Source organism: Zootermopsis nevadensis, unplaced genomic scaffold, assembly GCF_977971745.1.
Source record: "Zootermopsis nevadensis isolate Lab colony 2312 unplaced genomic scaffold, Znev_1.0 Znev_ptg000020l, whole genome shotgun sequence".
NCBI lineage: Eukaryota > Metazoa > Arthropoda > Insecta > Blattodea > Termopsidae > Zootermopsis > Zootermopsis nevadensis.
Genome location: NW_028259152.1, coordinates 13,576,615 through 13,602,178, shown reverse-complemented (window position 1 = coordinate 13,602,178; position 25,564 = coordinate 13,576,615). Strand labels below are relative to the sequence as shown.

The 25,564-nt window shown below is 39.4% G+C and overlaps 1 protein-coding gene across 20 annotated transcripts in view; it reads left to right on the top strand.

The window, feature by feature from the left end:
- LOC110831748 (CUGBP Elav-like family member 1) overlaps positions 1 to 25,564 on the top strand; it is a 1,322,428-nt gene that overhangs the window by 486,856 nt on the left and 810,008 nt on the right. For 2 of the 20 annotated variants that reach the window (XM_087351838.1, XM_087351821.1), the window contains exon 1: positions 7,183 to 7,451. The exons of 17 other annotated variants lie outside the window; for them this stretch is intronic. In XM_087351838.1, coding sequence (XP_087207964.1) covers positions 7,396 to 7,451 — 56 coding nt within the window. In that variant the 5' untranslated portion in view covers positions 7,183 to 7,395. Of the gene's footprint in view, positions 1 to 7,182; positions 7,494 to 25,564 lie in introns of those variants that run through there. One more of the 20 variants, XM_087351820.1, reaches the window with a different exon arrangement.

Here is a 25,564-nt window from a genome sequence, read left to right as displayed (position 1 = left end):
TTATCCTTCTGGATGTGAAATAATTAGACTGTCACTCTTTCCTTGTTATGAGCCACGAGTTTTTTTAGTATCTCATCCGATTCTGTCTTACAGTACCTTTAAGGTATAAATAACAGCTTCTTCACTTTATCTTTTTTTTTGTTGATAACGAGACTTTTTTTATAATGCAAATCCGTGTATCGGATTCATGTCGAAAAGAACGAACGATGGTTTTGTGGACGAGGGAGGGAAGTGGAACGGTTGGCTTGTACATTGTACTAAGAAAGTTGATAGCTCTGGTACGCAAGCAACGGGTAGTCCAGGCAGCTCGGTGTGCGAGGGATTGGTATCACCAAAAGAGAAGCAAGGAAATAAGGAAGGAAGGAGGGGACGAATGAAGAAATCAAGGAAAGTACCAGGTTCTTGTACACTATTTTGTTTCTTTTTTACCGATTTTGTGTGTCTCAGCAGGAAGTAGCAGGAGGATTGAAAAAAATGATATTTTGAGGACCTTGTTACTGTTCCTTTCACCAATTATTGTTATTCTTCTTCTGTATTACGCAGTCTCCTTTACAGGAGGTTGGCGACATATTATGAACAGGATCCTTCCATCCTTTTCTCGGACTGGGACCTGTTCATATACGTCCTTGGCAGATGATCCAGAAGTGGTTTGCCATTGCCTTCTTCTGTGTGTGAATGGAGTAATTGTTGGGATACCACGGAGAAACCGGGGAAGCCCCGGAGGAAAACTCCGTGCTACCTAGACCATGGCCATGCCCAACACAAGTTATAAATTCGGGTACCGCCGGGAATCGAACCCGAGACCCCAGGATTACAATGCCAGCGTATTGTTATTAGGATTCAATGAAAGAGGAACACAAGAGCAGGACATGCAGCACGCATGGGGAAAATAGACATGTACATGTCATTTGTATGGAATGGCCTCGGAGAAAGGGTTTTCTTTGAAGATACACATGTAGGCCCGTGTTGTCAATATGTGACACATATACCAAGCATGAATATCACGTCTTGACCCTGAAAACAACACCTGGTAACTTTTTCAAATATTTAGCACATACGTTTTACTCTATTTGACAGAAGTAAAGTGAAAGTTCAGACACTGTACGCCATGTAGGAGCTTCTTAATCTCGACACTAGATAGGGGTGAGTTGTCAGCGTCAAGCCCCGGCCGATTTTACCCTTGCTACCCATTGGATAAGACGGGTGGGCCCCCAGAGCCGGTCTGGTCTCAGAGGCTAGAGGAAAAATCCTCTGCCCCTGTCGGGGACCGAACCCTGGTCGTCCCGTCCGTAGTCACTACATTGACTGAGCTACCCCGACTCCCACTTTGGCGGAAGTGTAATCAAAATATAATTATAATTTTGCCGTATAGAAGGTTTTGTATTAACCTGGTTTAAAGAACGCAGTTTAACTTTAACATTATAAAATTTATAATGTACAAACTCAGTAAGCGTGTTTTCTCATTTGAAACCAAACTAAAATCAATTTGTAATAAATTAAGAGAGTTGAAATAGAATCAGTGTAATGATCACGAACTTAAATTAACATAATTAACTTTTTATTATATATTAGCAAAATAAATATTTTTCAAGAAGCATTTTCTTCTCTCTCTTTAATGAAATTTTGACGCAGAAAAATAACTTTCCTTTACTTAACAGTCCATTTTCTATATCCGAAGAGAATGTAGATGAATTGGATACAAATACGCAAATGGAAGTTTTTGAATCAAATTCTAAAGGGAAGTAAGAAGCAATTTCCGTAATTCCTACAGCAGATGAAGCTTACGGTTTTCTGAATGTCAGAAAATTTTCGCAGCTGCATATTTCCCATTTTACAGGTCTCTTTGTACAAGCCTTCATCAGTGAATCACATGAAGAGCAAACAGTGGTCTTGACTTAACGAGTTGTAGCCTTAAAACCTTAGACTTTATCGCAGCAACAAAATTTAAATTTGATGTTAACAAACTGGCTGGGGTTAAACAAGGACAAAGGACTCGCTTATACTAGAAATAACTTGTTTATGTTGTTTTGTTCTAATATGAGAACTTGCAAATTACGAAATGATAAGTCGTAAAAGTATAAATATATTAATACTCTTGATTCAGTGGCATGCCATATTTTTGACCTGGAAATTGTGGTGAATGTTAAGGATAAGGTACAGTACTACTTACGTAGATGAAAGGATAATATTAAAATGTTTCTTAAGAAGTGTGTGATGATGTGGACCGGATTGGACTGGCTCAGAATAAATATATCCGGCCTAGTAATTTGGTAGTGTGAATATGGCGACGAAGCTTTTGATTTCATAAATCCAAAGAATTTGTTTATCAGCTGAGATACCATTAACTGCCCAAAAAGATCCTTTACCTTGCAGATATTTAGACTTATTATGAAATACGAGGCTCGTCCACAAAGTAAGTTTCCCTGGGGCCGTTTACAGAAACAAAACACAATTTCATGGAAATATTTATTGCAACAGATACAGCAAGTGTCCAGCTCTTTTTCAACATATTCGCCACCGGAATTGAGACATTTGTCATACCGTGGGTCCAACTTTTGAATACCTGTGTCGTAGAAGTGTGCCGCCTGGGATTGGAACCACTGTGTGACAACCATCTCCGCCTCTCTGTCATTCTCAAAACGCTGACGCTGACCGGACAGGAATTTTTTGAGGTGTAGGAAAAGATGGAAATCACTGGGAGCGAGGTCCGGGCTGTAGGGTGAATGATTAAACACCTCCCAGCTGAACTCCTGCAGGAGACTTGCTGTCCGTCGAGCCGTGTGCGGCCTAGCGTTATCACTGACCGCACTTCACAGTCGGCGGGAGCTGGAATAAGAACCTCCATCTTCAACAGCTGCAACGATGCTACTGTGAGAACGCGGGAAGTGCCTTTAGTGCATGCGCCATGCTACGTCATTGCTCTATCACGTACGCACAGTCGCTTCGCGCAATATAAGGTTTGCTAGCTGTGGGACGAGTGGGAAACTTACTTTGTGGACGCGCCTCGTACATTTTACTGTGTAGGACTTTGTGGTATTGAGAGGCTAAAATTGCTGTTTTCACTTTCAGGGTACAGATTAAAAATAGTGGAAGCAGATATCACTGTGTATTATCAAAGTATAACTCGGCTGTATGTCTGTGGTTGATGTGAAACACAACAGCGAATAAACTGCGTTGTAACCACATGACAATCGATAAGAATCGAACTCGAAAATTAAAACGTGTCTGAAACATATTGGAGATGTGTTTGATGGGCGGGGGTGAATATGTCAACCCACTCTAAACATTTGATGTTCTCTAATTGCATTATACCTGTGCTTGTTTGTCTGTACGGTTGTAACTGCGTGGACCTCAAGCCACAATTCATTGTTATCCATCACATATTTTGTCATGCGTAGGACGAACGAATGCTGTTAGAGACAGTGTCACGGGAAGAATGAAAAATATGTTCAGCTTCTAACAGTGACTGTGAATTATCTCCATGGAACAGAATTCTTCTTGATAATCTGATAGTTGCGCAGCCACTCAAGAAATGCACTATCTAGTATGGATGGTCCATTGCCGTGTTCACAAAATCTCACCACTGGCCACTACCATGAGCCATATGAATTTAGTCATGCCCTCACACCATATTTTTTTAGAACACGTTTAATATTGTCTTAAGAGGCGCACCTAAGTCCCCCAAGTATTTTTTTTTTTACGTTTTCCAACTAATATTTTGTATGTAGACCTTAACTTATCATGTACACCATGCATGCTAAGTGTCCCTTCCTTCTCGTGTTTGATTTGATCATCCAGATTATGATCAGCGAAGAGAAAATTGTAGGCCTCAATCATAAATTGGCACTTCTTTTGATTCCGCTTTCTTAGGTTTGAATGTTTTCAGTCTCTGTTTGACGTTAAGGTGAGAAGCTAAATTTTACACCCATACAAACCATGGGGTACGTTAAACGTTTTGTTTGTATTAATATTACGGTTTGTAACTAGTAGCTAAACGATACTGAAACGGTTCTAAACCGAATTGTAAAACCATTATGATTTCCTTCTATATATATTTGTTTTTCTGCATGCTTCATTATATTATTTCGTCTAATTTATTTTTTCGTGCTGTTCAATTTTCGATGAAAGGAGTTGGAACGTATTATAGAGTCGAGAATTATTGAAATTTAATAGTGTCCAGGTTTATACACTATAATCTCAGTATTACATTAAAATAGGTTAAGAGTGTTTCGCTTGCATAATTCACACCAGAGCTCATTAACTAATATTCAGGGTTTTTTTTCTGAAATACACGGTATGATTTCAGGGGCGTGTTCTGTGCACAGAAATAACGAAATGTTTACGTTAAACATGGGCCCTTGGACACTTTTATTTCGAGCTATGGCCCGGAAAATCAGTTTACTTAAGCCCGTAACATCTTAAACCGTGGGGCCATCTTAAAAGTGTTGTGAGTGCTATGGGATTTAACGATGTAGCGGGGTTGTAATTGAAGGTAGAAGTCGGATGCGAGTTAATTTATAACGCGTCTGGTATGCTTGGCACGTGCGACAGTCCTTAATGAACAATATTTTGAGTATTATTTTTGTCAAAACAGTGATCTGGAACGTTGAAATAAAGAATTTTTTTTTTTGGGGGGGGGGGGAAACACGCTCCTGTGTATTTCAGAAATATCCGTGTATATAAAATCTAGTATTTTACTGAAGACAAGTATAAATATGGAAGTATAATTTGGTGAAAATGGTGTGAAATTCTTTTTCGAGAAGGAAATATTTATTTTAATGTACAATTTATGCAAATTTTTAGCTGTCGGTCACGTAATCAGTCAGACCTGATGTCTTTTTTTTTTCGAAATGCCTCCATATCCGTGTCCGTACGTTGACATCAGTCCATACATCCGTGACTTCAAGTTAATCACATTATTGCGGGTATAAAATAGCGTTATCAGTATCGAGCGTGACATAAGCGGATGGAGGATTTCTAACAACGAATTAGGTCTATTCATATTACATATGACCGACGACAGCCTAACTGCCCGGGGTAGATCCGTAAAAAAATTAAGTCCATCCAGCGTAATTGTTCAGACGTGGAAAACTTGCTCTTAATTCGTCATACAAAATATTGTCGTAGCATAATTAACAAGACTGGAAAGGTGTACTCTATAGAGTACACAGCAGTTTCAACGATTTTTTTTGAACGGATCAATACACAAAAGTCTTACCAGCGAAGTGATTACACAAGCAGTTATCAAAATTTGACATTATCATTGAATCACGAGCTTACGCATGCGTGTTTAATTACCCAAGACTGGTTTAAAAAAACACTGAACCCAACCATTTGAAATAGGTTTAGTAAATGAAACAGGCTGCTTTTATATTGTGCTGGGCCGACGTATTTGCTCGGTCATTTGTTTTTTTTAATGAAAGCTGGTGTTATGAATGGTCCCTTGTACGCCAGACTCACGCGGATGACGTGGATGTCATCAGTACGGGCAAATTCTGCTTCGTGGACAGCCTCAATCGGGAAGTGTCTGATCATTATAGCAGTGCATTTTAGTTTATTGCGTCTTGTGTTTGTTATTAGATCAAATGGAATGTTATACTGAGGCGCATGACTCAGTTTGCAGGAAGATTGTACCTAGGACGAAGGTTACGTAATGGCATTGTGGGACATTACAGCACAGCAGTTAGGATGGCGCAACATGCGATCGCTGGCGGAGTGATTTTAGACGCTGCTGAGTAACTAGTCACGTGGCCCCAGCTTTTATAACTTGTGTGCGCTCCCTCTAAAAGAACTGTCGATTGTCGAATGTTGTGTATGTGAAGCAAATTGTCGGTATTCGGCATTAGATATACAACTGGTATTAGAATATGAAGAATGGAAGTGGTATACTCCAGGTGTTACACAGGTGTCCTCAAAGTTGGTGTAAAAATTATTGAGTTACTTCAAACGTGAAGCAGACGCCGGAATGTCATTCCACGGTGTATGTGCGCCACACACCTTCGATCGTAGGCCTAGTGTTTGTGCTGCAATTACAGGAAGGCCGATCATGATTTTGAAACCTAACTTGCTTTGTTTCAGCTGTAGTATATAACCTGCTTGAGCTTGAGTGTGCTAGTGTTTGTTTAACTTGGTAATTCTGTTGTCGTGAAATGAAGTCACTTTTCTTCCTGCACAGGCTTTGCAAAGTGATTCCCATTATCCTCTTTGTCTGGCATCCAATTACTTTCCGTGGAAGTTTATCATCTGGCATTTCAATTTTCTAGCTCTGTGCTATCTGCAGTGCGATAATGAAATGATGGTTATTTCCTTGTTGTTCGGATAGTGTCTCTTACTCAGGTCTTATGTTAAAACAACTTTTTCTTGGGGCTCCTTTAATAATTTTGGAAATTACCTTTTCCTAAGGTGACCAAGGCCAATAACCACTCTGTTCTTCGATTACCTTTGTGTTCAAAATATGTTCACTGACAAAGTTAAGTGCATCTCTCTTCCCAGCAGAAAATGCATGCAGTTACTCTACAGAACTGGGCCATTCCTCAGATTGTTCAAGAAATTTCCTTCCTTGTATGGAACTCAAAAGCTCATTATCGTGGTCACAAAAGCCGGTCCGCTGAATCCACTTCACAGCCATGCACCTTATTAATCAAGATCCATTTCATCCCCACATCAACCCCAAAATGTCTTTCCTTCCTGCTTTAAATTAAAATATTTATTGGGAATCCATTACTGCTACATATCTCATCCTCTTTGGTAAAATCACCTTATAATGTTTATTATTTTCCTCACTATTCAAGCCCTTCTCAACAGTATTCGTGTAAGCGTACGCTGCAGATAAAGACAGCAAAACGCCCTCGTGGTACCAGAGATTTCTTTCTACAGGTCTGTACAGTTTCACTGGAGCGAACAACGCCGAGTGTTGATATGATTCCAGTCCTGAGGTCATGGGACCGCTCTCGCAGGAAGGAGAAGAAGAATAAGGCTTCAACAAATCTGCCCCGTCCTCCTCCACCCCTCTCTGTTCACTCGCTGCGGTGGTTGGTGGTACGAACCACACCGAATGGTCCCGAGGTCGCCAGGGTTGAATTTTACCGGGACGCCGCCGCGTCGATTCAGAGCGTCGGTTGGTACCTTGGTATCTCCGACGTCTGTGCTAGCAGGCGAGCAGTAGCTACTCGCGTTACGAGACGATCAGGGCTGCAGTCTGATGTGTGAACGCGGGAGGAGAGGACGCGTTAATCTGTGTATCTCCTGTTCAGTCAGTAAGAGAGAAGTGCAAGTCTGCACGTTATTACGGTTTGGATGTCTCGTTTTGGTAGACGCAGTCGGGTCGGAATGTAATTATGTTCATGTGACTGTGGAGTCAAGAAGTGTTTGTTCCGGACTCGCGAAGTATTTCGCATGTGTGGCGTTGTTTACGGTACAGTTCTTTGCTGCGGAGTGATTGGAAAAAAAAGGTATTTTAAACATATCGCGAGAATGTGCTGATATTGAAAGTGGTAAGAATCAAATAGTTGTGTGAATGATTTTCGAAAAAAAAAAGTTGGATAATGAATTTTAGGCGCAACAGTGTTACAGTGATGGAAAGTTATTTTAAACCAAGTTTAAACGTATACGTTTTTAAATGATTTATTGTGACTCGTGGAATATTTCATATTATTATCCTTATAGCAGTTCTATACGGAAAAGTGTCCCTATAATTTATTTTTACAAATAAGAATAGTGTCTACAATAGAAATTATTTCAGTGTCAACCGAAAAATAATTCATTTATAGGTTTAAATATTTCCTGAGAGGTTTTCCTTCCTTTATGTCGCATTACAATTCATACTCAGATAGGGAAACTTGGTGTCGGCATTTTTTTGTGGTTACTGTACTCCTAATGCTACAACACTTCATCTAACATGGATCCCTGACCAATTTGCCGCGAGTTCAACACGACTGGTCCTAATAGTGTTTACATAAGTATCTCAAATGGTTTCGTGGACTGTGCGATAAGGATGGAAAGTGCATGTGATTCTTGAACGTGCGCTTTGATCGAGAATTTTTATTTTTAATTTGAAAAAGGAAGCTTTTTAGAGTAACGTACATCCAGTGTCGCTAGTTTTAAGTGAATTCTTAGGCGGTGCTTCTGTGTTAAGAAAAAGTATTTTTTTCTACTACTATTTGTGCGCATTTGTCGAAACAATTAGGTGCCTTGTACTACAGCTGTAGATTTATGGATGGTCTGCTCATTCTGTCGTTGCTAGAGGTATATTTATTTTGTTTGTATTTTGTACGCGTATAGGTAGGTCGTTGTTTCAATTTGTGGCTTAATGTTTTTTTTTTGCATTTGATTATGGTTATAGTCTCTCCTCCTTGTTTAACTGATTCTTTTCCATATTTTCCTTTGTCAATAGGCTTTACGCAATCAAAATCAAATAGACCCGCCTCTGTATATTCTATCTACAATTGGTGCTTGGTTTATAGACGCAGAAGTGAAGTGTAAAACAACGTGAAGACTTTAGGAAGATATTGTGGCCAGAAACAGAGGAATAAATGCGTACAGAAACGTTTAAATTCGTTTGATTAAACTCTCGGGGGGGGGGGGGATAGTTTATTTTTCTTTGTGTGTTGTAGTATAGTTAAAAAGTCGTATTGTGGTTTAGAATGCGTGAACTATTGGCGTTATTTATTCAAGAAGCGAAGTGTGTTTCAGTGTGGATGTTTGGATTACTACAAGTGGAAAATTGGCTCTGCAGTGCCTGTTTTATCTATCCCTCCAGCTGTTTCTGTTCTACGTAGTACACCCTTTTTTTTAAAAAAATCATTACTGCCAAGCATCGAAACCAACCCCTCAGAGTAATTAATTACAAAGTTTGTTATATAGAAAAACAGTACATCACACGCACGTTTGTGTATATTAAGCGTTCTGAGGTTTCTTCCGTAAGCTGGAAATTCGCAGTCCGAAGAAATCAGAACGGCACGGTATAGACGTTTTCGATGACCGGGCTTGCAACTTCAAAACAGGCTCTAGCTGTGTAAGGAGAGCACCAGTGGCGTTGGTTTAGTCAACAGTGGGGAATTAATAACCGCAGACACTGATCGGTTCTTACACCGTGCTGTTCAGTTATTATAGCGATGTTTGGCACGTATCGCATGCAAGAACCCGAGAACCGATTAACGGATTTTCATGGCATTTATTATTGTGGAGTTTTACAAACGTTTGCCAGTAAATTTTGATTTTCGTTCAGATCGAACAGCAGTTACGGACGTTTTGCAAGAGGAATTGTACGAGTTTCTGTGCGCTTCTCGGCCGTAACTCGCAAAATATTTATCGAAGCAAAAAGGGTTTTGAACAAAAGTAGAGAAAAATGGAACATATGTTTCATTTATGGTATACCTTTTACATAAGTCTTAGGCTTTTAAAAATAATCAAAGAAAATGATTATTATGTTGTTTTATGACAAGTAAGTTGTTGGACTGGCATTAACATTTTATATCGAAGGTCTGTACTTGTTCGGTCTACCTGTTTTGCATTATTTATACGACATCGAAAGTTTACTTTCACAAATTGAAAATCTTCTACGCACAAACCGAACACGCCAGAATTGCTCTGCCATGCGTACGTTTCCTAATTTTGTTTCGTGTTGTGGATTTTCCGAATTTGGTTCTCCTATAATACGTCGCCTCGACATTTTAGGTGATCCTCCAACTATATATTATGCGATGTGCTACATAGTAATTAGCCTTCTGGTATCTGAAATGTTGGGTTTTTGGATTTTGTCCATCGACTGGTGTTATAAAATTACACGACGTTTCGAGGACTAGATCTGACATCGTCTTCAGGTGTAGGGTTCGTTAGAATAAAATAGTCTCTTTAGTATTTGAGGTTTCCACGGCTGTGAGTCTGAAGATGGTTCTTATGGGTTGTAGCATCGGGTAGCCTTGTTGAAGTATACCACCGGTTCAGAGGTTCTTGCTTCCTTCATCACGATGGAGCTACATCCCAGTAGACAGCAGTCTTCTGAACTAACCTGTCACTGGATGAGTGACTGAGATAAGCTATCCTTTCCAAAACACTGCCATACCGATAGTTTCACAGATTGTCAACAGATATCAGCACCCTCTGTTTATGAACATCGCTCCGAAATTGTAGCTGGTGAGAGAGCCAACACCTACGAGGTGCTTCGTCTGTGAAACGCCATTTTATTGTTAGAACAAAGAAAGTAAATTTTACTAAAATTTCAGATTTGAAGTGAAACGTCATGAACAAGTAATGTATTAATGTGTTGGATTCAGATAATTTTATATGGTACTACAGGTGTACCATGAAAAAGTGGTCGAATCTCGGGCTTGGGTGACATCTTTTCAAAAATGTCAGGGGATGTTTAGGTTTGCGTTACAAATTTCCCAGGCAGACAATCTCACAAGATTCAAAACACAATCTACAACAAGGATTCGCAACTAAAAACATATGCAACGAACGGAGTGGAACTACAGTCTGTTCACTCGCCACTACTGACCTTGTTGCTTGTTATTAAGGGGGTAATAAGTTATCATCCAGTCAGGAAATTGCTAAGAAAATCAAAGAAACATGTCTCTTATATTTTACTGTACGGTTGGCCTAATCACATAAAATCTTATTCACTTTGGCGTACTGGACGTGAGTTGTCAGTAGTGCGGGAGAACATGTTGGTTGTTGGAATAAGAGGGCTTGGAGACACACTTCGAAGTTACGGGCTGTGTTCGTGTTATCAGATCAAAATGGCGCCCCTGGCTTTAACTATCCTGTTGCTCAGTCTGGGCTAACATTTGAGCGAATTAATGCGTTAGAGAAGTTTTTCATATTTGTGCGTCGTTAAATAAACGAATTTAAGAACAAAAGGAACACGAGGTGGTTAATAGTTGTGAAGGTCAGAAAGGAAGACACAAGGTATGTTTAGCTGAATAACCTTTTGTAATGTGAATTCAGTGATGGGTAAGGGGATTATGTAGGTTAAGGAAATTTTTTTGTGTTTTCATAGGAATTTTCCCGAATATATTAAATTGGACTGAGTTAGGGGTGTTAACGAACTCTGATCCCATATCTACATATTTCTGAATGTAAGCTTACGTCACAAAATGTTACTGAAATGAAAAGTGAATTAACTCGTTAAAACTCATTGGTGCTGTGTTTTTGAACAGTTAAGTGACTCCTTTTTTATTCGTGGGTTTCTATGATTCTAACAGAAAACAGTGATTATTTCCCAAACATCATTAACGTATCGATCTTTACAATTTAGATATTTTGTGCGGTACGGACCGATTTGTTTAATGCTATTTAGACGAACATCAGCTTTGAAAGGTTCAATACTGAAATGGCAGAATACAATTTTTCGTTCCTTTGTGCAGTAGGTTACTTATAATGCCGAGAACATTCAGAACTGTATTTGGACACCGTGTGGTCTTGTTGGTGAGGACTATTGCCAACATATTTGCCACCCATGAAATATCAAATCTCACATTTACTGCTAGGCACTAGTTCAGAATGTCAGTAAAAGAAGTTTATAGATTCAGTCCACAAGTGTCTTGTATGGTGTAGTTGTGAGGCAGGCTTCGGAATGATTTAAGGCAGTTAAAATTAAGACAGCAAAACAATAGTTGAATGTCATATTGGAGTAGTGTTTTCCAAAATCATATTTTTGCCGTTTTGAATGTTTCATTAACCTTCATATTCAGTCATTTCAACCACAGATGCAACAAATCTATTATTTACTCACTGTAAACATCCATTGTTTCAAAGTTAATTACAGTACAGATGTCACATTTCAAAGAGTTAGCAACTGTTTCCCATTTATAAAAGTGTTTCCGAATAAAAATTGCAGATCGTGGTGATATCCGCATTTATGTCATAAGTTATTTAGATGTTAAACAGTTTCAGAGAGCTTTAATATGTTTAATGTTCACCGTGAGGTATTGACTGTTAGGCATTATATAGCCATTAAAACATTTAATTTAATTTTTTTATGGGACAAAAAGATAGTTGAGAAATAGGCTTAGTTATTAAACTTGCAAATACTATCACTTGAGATGTTTCTTCGTAGGGTGGAAGTGTATAGAACACGTGCATACTTTCCTGATGTCGGTAGTTTCTTTCACTCGGGGACTGGTAGAGATTTTTCAAAATGACCGAAGGTTGGATGGTATCTTGAGAAACTCTGTGTAGCTCAGAAATTGTTAAATGTCTGTCAACTCTTAGCACTGACTGAACATGCATTACACCGCAATGCGTAAGAATAGCTTTATTAATAATTAATTCAGACTCGATATTCTAATCTGTAATGGGACCCAGTCCGGGGATATGGGAGATGCAAACAAAATTTTAATGGACAAACCTAAAGGGAAGAGACGCCTTTCGAGAGACGCATAAATGGAAGCATAACAAGAACTTTGATAAATATGGTGGTGTAGGATGTGGACTGGATTAGACTGGATCAGAATAGGATCCATTGTCTGGCTGCTGTGAACTTGGTATTTCAGTTTTATGATAGCAGACTGTTTCTTGACCAGATGAATGTTAACTTTTCTACTGCACCATGAAGCCAATTTGTTTATTATGGAGAATTTTTTAACTTTCACCTGTAACCCAGTAATGTACTATGCACATATTTTATCAGCGGCCTGGTGTATTGCTTACCCATCTGTGACAAATGTTTCTTTAAAGATGAATTTAAGTAGTACAGAACAAATGGTAGGTTCCCCGTTAAAACGTGTCTAATTCCGTATTAAATAACTTGTGTTAAAGGTAATTTTACATTAATTTTCGCTCCATTGTTTTTGGTTCATTGGGAAGTTCTTGAACAATACAGGTTCTCTAATATTAGTAATGTCTAATACACCAGTTCGTATTTTGTTGAAATCGTTCCCATTAGCGTTCACACACGATTAGTTTAGCAAACTGTAAAATATTCGAAACTTCAATGCCCGGTGGTAACTGTAGACACCAGCTGTATGTCACAGAGCTTGCCCAGGACGATATTTTGCCACACAACCGCGTATTTATAGGTTTAATTGTTTCCAGAATAAACATAGTCTGTTTTCACAAAACTCATTAACCGGCTGGTGTCTTTAAAGGAGCTCCTGTATCCTTTCTTGGACGTAGGAAGCGTCTTTTAGCCTTTTGAGTACTAAGTCTGTCTGTACTGCGTGTTCTCCTTTGTAACACACGTTACTGGTGGAGAGCCCGAGTGTGCGGGCGATCCCCGGAGTCCAATGACAACGAGTATTTGTTCGTGATATTAATTATTAATTGTGCCCTTTCCATAAATTGAAGTCGAAGTAGGGAGATGGTGGTTTTGTGCGTGTTTTATTGCCAAAACCCAATGAGTGTTTGAATGAATTTCACTTACGTCAGTGATTAGTAATGTTTTATGATTCACGGACCTGTAAAACAGCAGTGCATTCTAAGAGGGGAACAGTACTCTGTCACACATTGTACACTGGAAACGATAGTCAACACGTGTAATTATAAAACTGCTAGTACACCCAAACACATTTATTTACAATATTAAAATTAACACGTTCGTGTCATAAAATCGAAGAGACGTCATGATTATCAGTCACAGAACATTCGCACGTTGTTGGAAACTTGTGTTGGCTTTTAACGGAAATGAACGTGTTGAAATCGTCTGACGTATCGATTCAGAGACTGACGCATAAGAAAGATGCCTGAATGTTCAACACAAATCATTAGTCGCTGTTCGGAAAAGCTGTGATATAGAGCATTGCAGAGACTGAAAGTTATTAGAGGACTTACAACGCACGTATCCAAACAGTATTTAATGCGGTGAAAGACCTTGGCTGTATTAGCATGCAAAGTTAGAAAAAAATTGTTTCATAATTAGAAAAAATGAGCTCCTACACTGCTGATTTCCGTCATGGGTGCTCCTTCAATTTGCTATGAATGGACACATTGATAGATTTACCGAAAAAGTTTGAGTGGGCAGATGGCTAGATAAATGGGGGCGCACGAAAAGAGCGAAGGAAAGGACAGGGAAAAATCAATAAAAGGAGAGAAGAAGGTCACAAAGGAGTATCCAGCAATCAGCTGACCGACAGGAAAATAATGTTCGGAAAATGATATTTAATCGAGGTAACATTTAATAAATTCAGAATCTCGATGTGGAAACGTCTTGGAACACGGCCACTTGGACTACAGAAAAGGAGGTGCATTTAAAGCACTGGATGGTTTTCGGGGAAGTACGTCGTTGTGGGTGGGCGGAACTGACTTAGGATCGTGTCCAAAGTCGGGCTTTGGTATTTGTGGTGTGGAACCGACGAGGTCAGCTACCGGAAAGTCAGTAAATTAGTTAGTGGGTTAAACTTACTTCGGACTTATATTTAGGGCGTTTTAAAGAATCCGTCACGCAAACACTAATGTCCTCTCATACAGAACACCAGTGATCTTTCTTATCTGTAATGATGCTGTTTTATTTGTAATGTTTACATATCTTAGAGTAAGGTAGGAAGAAATTGCCACGGTGGTCTAGCGGTTACAACGCTGGCCTTGTAATCCTGGGGTCTCGGGTTCGATTCCCGGCGGTGCCCGAATTTATAACTTGTGTTGGGCAAGACCGTGGTCTAGGCAACACGGAGTTTTCCTCCGTGGCATCCCAACAATTACTCCATTCACACACAGAAGAAGGCAATGGCAAACCACTTCTGGATCATCTGCCAAGAACGTATATGAACAGGTCCCAGTCCGAGAAAAGGATGGAAGGATCCTGTTCATATGGACCTGTCGCCAGACAGAACACTACAAATAAAAAATAAAGTAAGAAGATGGTAATGCATTTAGACGAGGTAAAAATTTGAAAACAGACGATCTACCTCGATATAAAGGTACTACTGATGTAAGCTTGTAGGGGCTGAGGTAAATGCAAGAGAGAGAGAGAGGTCTGTCGAGATTCAAACCGGGACATCACAACTAGAAGACTTTAAAGTCCGGTGGACACTATATGTACCACCTGGTTTAAAAATAAATAAACCTGTGATTTTGATTGTGAAAAGTGAATATTTTCACAAACATGAACCAGTTGATTCTTGTAATTGTGAAGTGTGGTGTTTTCTTTGCGGTACGGACCAATTTCTTGAAGTATTATATGCAAAAACTTCGGTTTTAAAGGAATTCATTGTTCTCATTGAATACATTTCATCGTGTCTACAATATCACTAAGAACTAGGCGTTCTCTTTACGGATCAGGTCACTGTACCAGTAACAGTCTAAACCTATACCCCGGTTAGAATCTCGACATGTTTACCAACTATAGTGACTATAGAAATTTGTTATTTTCCCCAGTCTTTTGAGCCAACTTTAATTCTGTCATGTATTCGTGTGCGACAGCGTCCATTCAGATCCTTACCTTTTGACCATTCTTGGTTATTCCCTTCTCATTCAATCGTAACATCCTCCTTAAATAACCTACGGATATATGATGACTCACCAGTTATTTGCATCCCATTGAAGCCGTAGGCTGACGGCTGCGTAATGTAATAAGGTCCCTCTCACTCGCCGGTCGTATGCACATTGTGGGAGCTCCGCATGAAGTAGGATGCCACCGTTAGTGACCATTCCGTACTGAACATAAAGGCTTCCATAGCAAAGTAAGAGGACTGTCGAAAAAGTAGCTTCTGAGCTTGGAAGGCGTTTCCTCGTTTGTAGAACTCCAATTCTTCACAAAATCCCGATTCTGGCCGCTGTTTTGAGGCAGTATAATCGGGTCCGTCAATTTTAATCCTGTTTTTGTTAGGTCATTTTGTGTTTTGTGCTATCATTACGCAATACCTCCCATGTGGGTCTATACCTTGAGGTTTCAAGTGATCGCTCTTTGCATTTAAAAATTCCCCCCATCTACTACGTACCTCACCAATCCCATCCTACTTCAGTTAGTTATTTCTTCATCCAAACTGAATGTTTATCCATACTTTATTCAGTCAGCTTGACAGGAGATTTTAATTTTTTTTTCTGTCTTCATTATTTTTTTTGTGTAATTATGTTATTGTAGTAGAACATGATCATTATAATAACAGCAGTGTTTGTCGTCTTCCTATAATTTATCTCAGATAATAATCAGCAGTGCTGAAATGTTTCTGAATTTTAACTGGAAAAGAAGTTCAGTACATGCTCTAACAAAAATAAATCGATGCGTTATTTGTATGGATATTTGTGATCTCTTTGAGTACAGGTACAACATTTCATGTCCCTGAAATTATTATTATTATTATTGTATTTATATTTGAAAACGACGATACGAGAAGGCGGCTGTCTTCTGGGAATTTCATTTTGGATGCAGTCAAAGGATTACTGAAATAAATAAACCAGCCTCTATACGGTTCTCTGATCTTCTATTTCGTTCTGTTGGCTTGTATATGAAGTCCATAACGTGGCCAGATGTGAATCGGTCACTTTAAAGGCGATACACAGGGCTCTTAAAGCCACTGCTCAGTTTTCTGCGTTACGACCAACTTATATATAGATTTCCTGCCGAAAACGTTAGCAGAAAATATCAGTGGCTTGTAACCAGTCACGTTTCCACCTAATTTTAGAAACTGCGCTCGCGTGAGATGATAGTGCATTTGACATATTGCTTCATGATGCAGTACTGTAATCAGTAGCTTCAGAACGAATGATATCCTGGTATCACCTGTACTGAGTATATATGAATATTTTATGAGAGATCATTTATGAAACGGAAACATCAATAAAGAAGAACGCATAAAGTTAGAAAGGGAGTCCACAATTTAGTTGCTAACAAGTATTCTGCAATATATTCCTTCATACGTGTAAAAGTGTTCGATATAGAAAAAATGAACCTAAATTTTGTGAGTAAGGATTTGTAAGGAGACTGTAGTGGTATATTTCAAGTCACTATCCCAGCATTCGCATGAAGAAAGGAAAATTTACGATACTGTTGGTGACATTACTGAGTAACTGGCCGAAATTGGAAACCCGGCGGGCTGTCCCCCCAAGTTAACGGTACCCCTGTGTACCGCCCAGCATCATGTTCGACCAAGACTCACTACTGTGCTAAGATACCTCACGGTGAAGGTATGGATAAAAATGTGAAATTATTACTGAGGCCTTTCTGCCATCAAAGGAAGAATCCCCAGTGGCTATTGAATGGACGACAGCTTGAACGTGGTAACCACAAGATGGTTGCTACGACTGTCACTTAACTGGCTATGTATAAAATCCTGTTCTAATACCTACATAATCGAAAGGTTTATCAATTTGAAATTTTACAACGGCGTTACTTTACATTCGTAATAAGTGATCTTAATTTACCTTAATGAAAATAAAATAAACAAGTAATAAATCATTCGAAAATATATTTCATTAAAAAATTTTATCTTCCTGTCTCCATTTTAAAATTTTAAAGAATAAATTGAATGTACTGTTTCCTGTGATTTTACCTGTTCTTTTATAAATATGTGAGACTTGGTTATTCACCTCGAGAAAAAAGTGGTAGGTTGAGGATGTCACTGATCTCTCTGATGATGGAGACAGCAAAGACCTCTGAAACGTTGGTTAACATCGACCAGACTACACTGCGCTACAACCCAGAAGACTGCCATATTCGGGCGAACCGCTTAGAAAACCTCAAATCCTAACTAATGAAGAAAATGTTTGGATGCAAAAGAAAGGAAGTAACATAATGAGGAGCTTCGTAATTGTCCTCCTCGCCGTACATTATTGGGGTGATGAAAATCAAGAATGGTGAAATGAGTGGGATATTTATCTTCGTGCGTGGGAAAATCAGATGTGGTTAAAAGCCACTTCTAGTTTATTTGGAATGCATATAAGCAAACACGAGCCAAAAAGATGAAGCTCACCTGTGTTTTGCCCACAGAACGTTTTTTCAGGGTAAACAGTGTTTATTTCCTTAATCAGCGTTAACCGTTCGATATTTGTATTGCAGAAGTCTTGAGTTTTCTTCCAGGTACGGTCTGAATTCTTTGGTATTATTTAGACGCGGTTAACTTGCTCCACGTTTCGTGTTCATACCTCATCCACTTTCGAACGTCTTAGTTGATCTTCAGCCTACCTCATCAACATCGGTTTATTTTGTAAGACTTGAGGTTTTCACTGCGATGAGTATGAAGATTTCCGTCTTCTGGGTTGTTGCGCTGTGTAGTCTGGTCGATGTTTACCAACGTTTCGGAGGTCATACTGCCTCCATCATCAGGGCGATGAGTATGAAGATTTCTGTCTTCTGGTTTGATGCGCTGTGTATTCTGGTCGATGTTAACCAACGTTTCAGAGGTCATACTGCCTCCATCATCAGGACGATGAATATGAAGATTTCTGTCTTCTGGGTTGTTGCGCTGTGTAGTCTGGTCGATGTTTGCCAACGTTTCAGAGGTCATACTGCCTCCATCATCAGGGCGATGAGTATGAAGATTTCTGTCTTCTGGTTTGATGCGCTGTGTATTCTGGTCGATGTTAACCAACGTTTCAGAGGTCATACTGCCTCCATCATCAGGACGATGAATATGAAGATTTCTGTCTTCTGGGTTGTTGCGCTGTGTAGTCTGGTCGATGTTAACCAACATTTGAGAGGTCATACTGCCTCCGTCATCAGGGCGATGAGTATGAAGATTTCTGTCTTCTGGGTTGTTGCGCTGTGTAGTCTGGTCGATGTTTACCAACGTTTCAGAGGTCCTACTGCCTCCGTCATCAGGGCGATGAGTATGAAGATTTCTGTCTTCTGGGTTGTTGCGCTGTGTAGTCTGGTCGATGTTTACCAACGTTTCAGAGGTCATACTGCCTCCATCATCAGGGCGATGAGTATGAAGATTTCTGTCTTCTGGGTTGTTGCGCTGTGTAGTCTGGTCGATGTTTACCAACGTTTCAGAGGTCATACTGCCTCCATCATCAGGGCGATGAATATGAAGATTTCTGTCTTCTGGGTTGTTGCGCTGTGTAGTCTGGTCGATGTTTACCAACGTTTCGGAGGTCATACTGCCTCCATCATCAGGGCGATGAGTATGAACATTTCTGTCTTCTGGGTTGTTGCGCTGTGTAGTCTGGTCGATGTTTACCAACGTTTCAGAGGTCATACTGCCTCCGTCATCAGGGCGATGAATATATTCATCGCCCTGATGACCCCAGAAACGTTGGTAAACATCGACCATACTACACAGAACAACAATCCAGAAGACATAAATCTTCATCCGTTTATTAGTTACGAACATTAGAGATGAATATAATAAATTGATTTCATTTCACGAGTTGTGTACAAAGAGAGCTTTATCTTTCTTACCTTCAGGTTGAAATACTGCAGTGAGGCTGTGTGTGGGTAGCTTATGTTCTGAAAAGTCTGATTATTGTAACTGGGAATGTAGCGTGAGTGGTAGCAGCTTGGAATAATGTGAAACGCCATCCAATATTGATCAGAATGTGTAAACTTGGCAGAAAGAGGCAACAAACGGATTTTCTTAACCCTTTTGTGAGGCTTTGGGTTTGCAAAGGAACGAGCCTACTCTCTTCAAGTCAGGACTGATCCGTACAGGGTGTCGCTAAACTGTTTGAGCTGAGGAGGTTGGTTATTCACAGTGTAGTGTTAACTGTATTTACCGCATGCTTTAACATCCAGTCGCAGAGTCGGTCCATGGTTTCGTGTGTTTATTAGAATAAATCTAATATTTCGGTAAACAACATTCATCAGTTCATCTCTGTAATGCAGACACATTGTGTTTTCTTTGTGGTAGGAACTGAATTTTTAAATAATGTGTAGACAACCTTTTCAGGCTTTGTCTGTTTGTCTTACTGGTAAAATCAATATGAAAGTGGAAACGATAGCAAGAAGCAGCAGCTTAGTGAGACAGCAGTAAGAATATTTAGTATGAAAAATAATTTTGGTGTCCACCAGACAAGGGGAGTTATTTTTGTGAATTTAAATTGAGTGGGCTTCATACAGAGGAAATGGAGCTCTTTACGTGTAGGATCGATCTTAGGCAGATGGGTGGGGATGGTGAGAGGTGGGTAAATTGGTTCAGGCTAATCGTGTCCAGCGGCGGGTTTTGGTACTAGACGCGCTGAACTTCCGGTTGTCACCATGGTGCTTATTTAACAAGTTACGGTAAAACCACACGCACGCATGCTTTTATCTGAACCGAAGGCTATGGTTGTGCGACTAGCTTTAATGCGTTGTATTCGGAATGACATGGGTTAGAATCTCGGTTTTTGAGGACCGGTGATTCTGACGTCCTCGGGCCCCTCTGGATGTGCTGGGATAGTTCCATTGAAAAAGGCACGCCATTATTCCTTTACATTATTTCTAATTGTTGCGTTTATGATCAACCTATCTTATGACGTTTTGTAACCTGTGAATTTAAGGAAAGCGCCCTTAAAGCAGAAAACAATTGCGTTCATCTGAGGTTTTTCGCATATCTCCTAATAGTCTACTGTTCTGTTTCCAGGTGTCTATATCGACTAAATGTCACGATGATAATCAGTGTTGTTTGATCTATCTCTTAGGTCTATGGAGAAAATACACCTATCAGAATGCAAAATTTAATTTAATTTTGACCTCGAACTATGTAACAAAAAAGTTGCGTCCTCTTCAGATTATTCCATTCCTTCATCTTACATTTTTAGGACTACCGAGTCAAGATTAACAAGGTGTAGGGGATATGTAGCACGCATTATGGAAACACTGGTCTGAATTGTTTGTAACCCCCACAGTAAGAGACCACCATGGTCTCTGCATATATTACTGAAATGAATGTTAGTCATACAGGTTACCTTTCTGCCTCCATCATCAGGGTGATCGGAAGCGCCTTTGAAACGTCGGTAAATTTCAAATAAGACTACACGTCACAACAACAACCCAGAAGACAGCGTAGGGTTTCCTGACCGTCTGAATTGCTGTGTTTAAAGGAATTTCCTGTTCCATACAATTCGTCTGTTCGTTTCTTGGTGACTGCTCGAGATTGTGACTCGGAAAGTAGCTCGGTGGGTCGCCCGTGCGTCTGTCTCTGTTGGACCGTCAGTTACTCGAGATTTAGGTAGTAACATATTACGTTGTGCACGCTTGGAACCTTGTAAGTCGTAACAGCGCGAGGACAGACTCTTGTTAGGGTCGACAGACGAAATTCTGCAACACAGACGGTTTCAGACACACCTGTTCTAGTAATCTGTCGTCATCAGTCTAGACTCTTTCCCTTCCGATGGGAAATCACCTTCCATCCGCCATGTTTAATTTTTATCTGCTGACGGTCGAGCCTGGTAATTGCCTTCATACGTCTGATTCTAATTTCATTAAGTTATGAAACAGTAATACCTCAGCAAAAGCTCTGTTCTGGTGGAAATAATTGAGTATTGGCACCGTACGTGCAGGAGTTCTGGGCGAATTGAGTTTAATACGATGAGACATGGATTGTTCGACAGTGAAGAAGAAAATACGAGAAGAAGGAACTATTAAAAGAATGAACGAAAACTGGCTCGTACGAATACCTTTCCAGACACTTATGATGTTAATAGAACCATGTCCGTGTTATTACTGTAAGCCAGACCAACATGGTTTCAGGCATCTATTTAATGATAACTAAACGACATGTAGAATTGAAACGTATACAATTACACAATTGGGAGGTCTACATCAAAATATGTCTGCAGTATACGGGTGACGTAGCTGCAATGTTGGCCACTAGGAGCGCAACTTTTGACGTGGGATTTTAATGGCGACTCAAACCAAGAAAGCGTCTTGTGTCATGTTCAGTTCCACAAAACCGGTGACCACTGTTCGTCGGGATTTTCAGAGGAAGTTTCATACAAGTCCTCCATGTGTGAATTAAATTTCGCCTTCTCGGATTGAGTCGTTATTTCACTGCCATGTGAACATATCACGCTGCTAGTGGTCGTCGGAATTACGACACTTCCACGTATAACGAAACGTTTTAAAGTTTTCTTCCCAATGGTGCAACTTTCAATTATGGAACCCGTTTAGTATTTGTTCAAAAAGTATTTGAAAATGCTCAGATAATTTTTTAATAATCCTGTACGTCAGATTTTGCGATTGTCGTCATTATTAATAGGCCTAATACGACTCATCCAACGTCTACGATGCCAAGGGATCTGCCGTATGAAATGCATGGGTGAAAGACAAAATGCATACTTGTGGTAAAATCTCGTGCAATAAGAAAACTTTGTGGTCACAAAAGAAATTTAATATTTAAATAAGAAGGATGCGAAAATGTGAGAAGGTTGGTTCCGAAATTGCAATGAATTTCTCTGTTTTTGTGTTTTAACATTTTTATAGGCGCCTCAACCTCTAAAGCGTTTTATACTTCCTTCATGTAGGTATTTTCTAAGAGACCTTATAGTACCCAGCATTATTTCAGTAATACCAGGGGCCATGAGGTTGCTGTATTGTAGTCATTATCTTTATCTAAGGAAAATATTACGAGGAATGAGGCGGATTGAACTGGAACTGAGGATCGTATTCAGTTACGGACTTTGGTATTGCGATGTTGAGGCTTCGGGTTTAACACCACAGAGATAGATAGTATCGTTGTTGTTAGGTCCCTGTATAATGCAAAATGTTACAATTTATACAGTGAAGTCTTCTTGGGCGATCACTCGTGTGGGAATGGAGTGATCCAATGTTCCGGAAGCTGTGTTGGGTTTTTTGATAGAAAAAGAGACGTTCTGTGAAATGTTGGGTCTCATTTCCATTGTAATACGGCTGGTCGCCCGAGAGAACTCATTTGCATTCAGTCACCATGAATGCTTCAAATGATATTTCACATATGATAGCTCTTCTGCTGAATTTGGTAGTGCGATTAAGTCAAGGAATATGCGAAGTTCCTAATTTTTATATACTTACGCAACTAGAAACAAAGACGAAATTTAAGTAGATTTCGCAAAAATAAAACAAGCGGCATCCTCAGAGAACTGCACGTACAATAGAGTCCCGATTATCGGAACGCTCAGAAGCGAATTACCATTGCTGAGTTCTAATACAAATAATCTCTTTCATATACAAATATTCATGACGTTAGCGGTACTTTAAACACTGCTTTTGTTTGTGAGATTTTTGTAATGTGTTCACCTATTGTATTTCTTCGTGATTTAATAATATTATAAATCGAGTTTGAAATTTAATCGCGTGTTTGTCATCAGTATTCTTTATTATCCGACATCGATTATACCTGTTTAGAACAGATAATCAGGACACTACTGTATATGGAAGGATGGTACGAAGGCAGATGCAGTATAAGGGAAGTTTGACGTGAAATTTAGCAGTCATACACGAGAACCAGAAAGGAACTTCGTGAACACGGGTTCTTATAAAAGTAAAGAGTATTTTGGTCGGTTGAAAAACTATGACGACCGAGGTACATGGAAGGATTTTTCTCTTCGCCGCAACGTCCTTTTCTGGGTCCACTTCCCATCGTATCCAAATGGTACCTGGTTCTTTCCTCGGGGGTAAATTGGTCGGGGCGTGAAGCTGAACACTGATCTCCTTCCTCTGGCGAGATTAAGTATTAATGGAGACACCTCCACGCCTTCATACGTCTGCGTGCCGCGATGCTTAGTTAAGAATAGGGACGACTTTAGCTTATAATAATAAGCTTTATTAATGATTATCCTAGCAGTGCTATTACAACAGTTGTTTTTTTTTTTGCCAGAAACGTAACATCATTTTAAGCAGTTTCCCGAGACGTAGTTCTCATAAAATATAATTAATCCAGATATTTTTTCAGAACCCGCCAGTGGCCTACACATGTTAGAATTGTACCATTCTTCATTAAACAGAATTTTAATATCGATCGTCCTGTAAACAGGCTGGCAATGGAGCATTGCTTTTGTGTTTAATTATTATTGAGTATTAATTTATTGTCACATAGGCAACTTAGTAACGATTTCTGATATTCCTGCGATTGGCATTATGTCTGAGAGACAAGAATTCCTTCTTGCCTTCAATTCGAAAATTCCAGAAATTGAATCTGAATCCGAAAAACGAATATCCTCCTGACTGCAGTTTTTCATGATACACAGTTCCTTCACCCAAGCGTTGGGATAGCATCTGAAAGGTCTCTACTTCGCTTCGTTCGAGTGAATCTATTATAATCAGTTTGGTTTAACTTTCGAAGCTTCGTTTTATTTGATGTGCAAAACGTATCTGTAAGGAACAATAATTATCTCCACCAAGGCCATACTTATTTCCTATACAGAATATATTTTAAGTGTAATAAATTAAATTATGGGCTAATACCCCTAGAATTGTCTCCGGAATAAAAGAGGGAGTTTTGAAATTAAATCGTCGTCTTATTTCTCCAGAATACAAATATCACTGTTTTCTATCATAAAAATGCATTTGTAAAGTAAAAGGAAAGCGTGTAATTTTGACATCTGGAGAATGGAGAGTAGTTCGGGCGTTATAATCTCCACGCAGCGCACATCCGGTTTAGATTCTAAACCCTTTAAGAAATTTTATCTAGATAACTCTTTTAGGAGTCTTATACATCGAATAGTTTTAATAGTGTTGGTGAAATGAACCCAGTGTTGTCATTCCAGGCGTTCACAGATTAATTTGCACTTTTGAACTGATATTGATGCTGTGGTCAAGTAACGGATAGTGGGGTCGTACGTAAAGGGTACAAAGCTTCATTGGATATCCAGGTGTTGGAAGATTCTGATTCGTTTGCTTCATTGCTAAAACAAAAGGTGAATATAGGACGTAGGTAATAAAGATATTGCGAAACTAAATAGACCTTTATTGAATAAGTTTCGGAAAGCAGAAACAATTTCTAATAACCCTTTTACCGGTTCTTTGATTCACTTAGTTCAGAGGTTCCCAAACTTTCATACCTTGCGCCCCCTTTAAAACATTTCATGAATTTGACGCCCCCTTCCTGAACAAGTGCAAGATTTGACATAAAATTTAGCTATGAGTATACAGCACTGTAAGACAACTAAACTGCCTCAACCAATCAAAAAATGTAAAAACGTTTCTCCATATTTCGTTAAAAAATGTTTTTCTTACAAACAACACGCCCCCCTAGAAAACCACTCTGCCCCCCCCCCCAAAAGGGGGCGCGCCCCACACTTTGGAAACCTCTGACTTAGTTAAAGGTAATTAACTAATCCCACATGGCAGAGTTCTTTAGGATGTAATAGTTACTCAGCTACTCAAATTCCTTGCTGTTTTTGCAGTGTGAAGGCTTATTACACTTTTCATATGAAGTAGTTACTGGATTCCAACATGAGCTAGGTTAATCCATTCTTCATCCTCATAACCTTACTTCAAGATCCATTTTAATATCGTATCTACAGATCTATGTTAAAAGTGGTTTAATTTTGCCTGTCTGGTTTTTATAATGTCATTTTTATATGCATTCTTCATCTGCTACTTGCACTGACTATCGCATACGCTTTGATCTGATCATCTTATATATTATCATTACGTAATTTATGCTACTCAAAGTATGATTTGAGTTTTTCACGGCGGTGAGTCCGAAGATGGCTGTCTTGTGGATTGTTGTGGCGTGTAGTCTGGTAGAAGTTTATCAACGTTTCAGAGGTCCGTGCTGCCTCCATCATC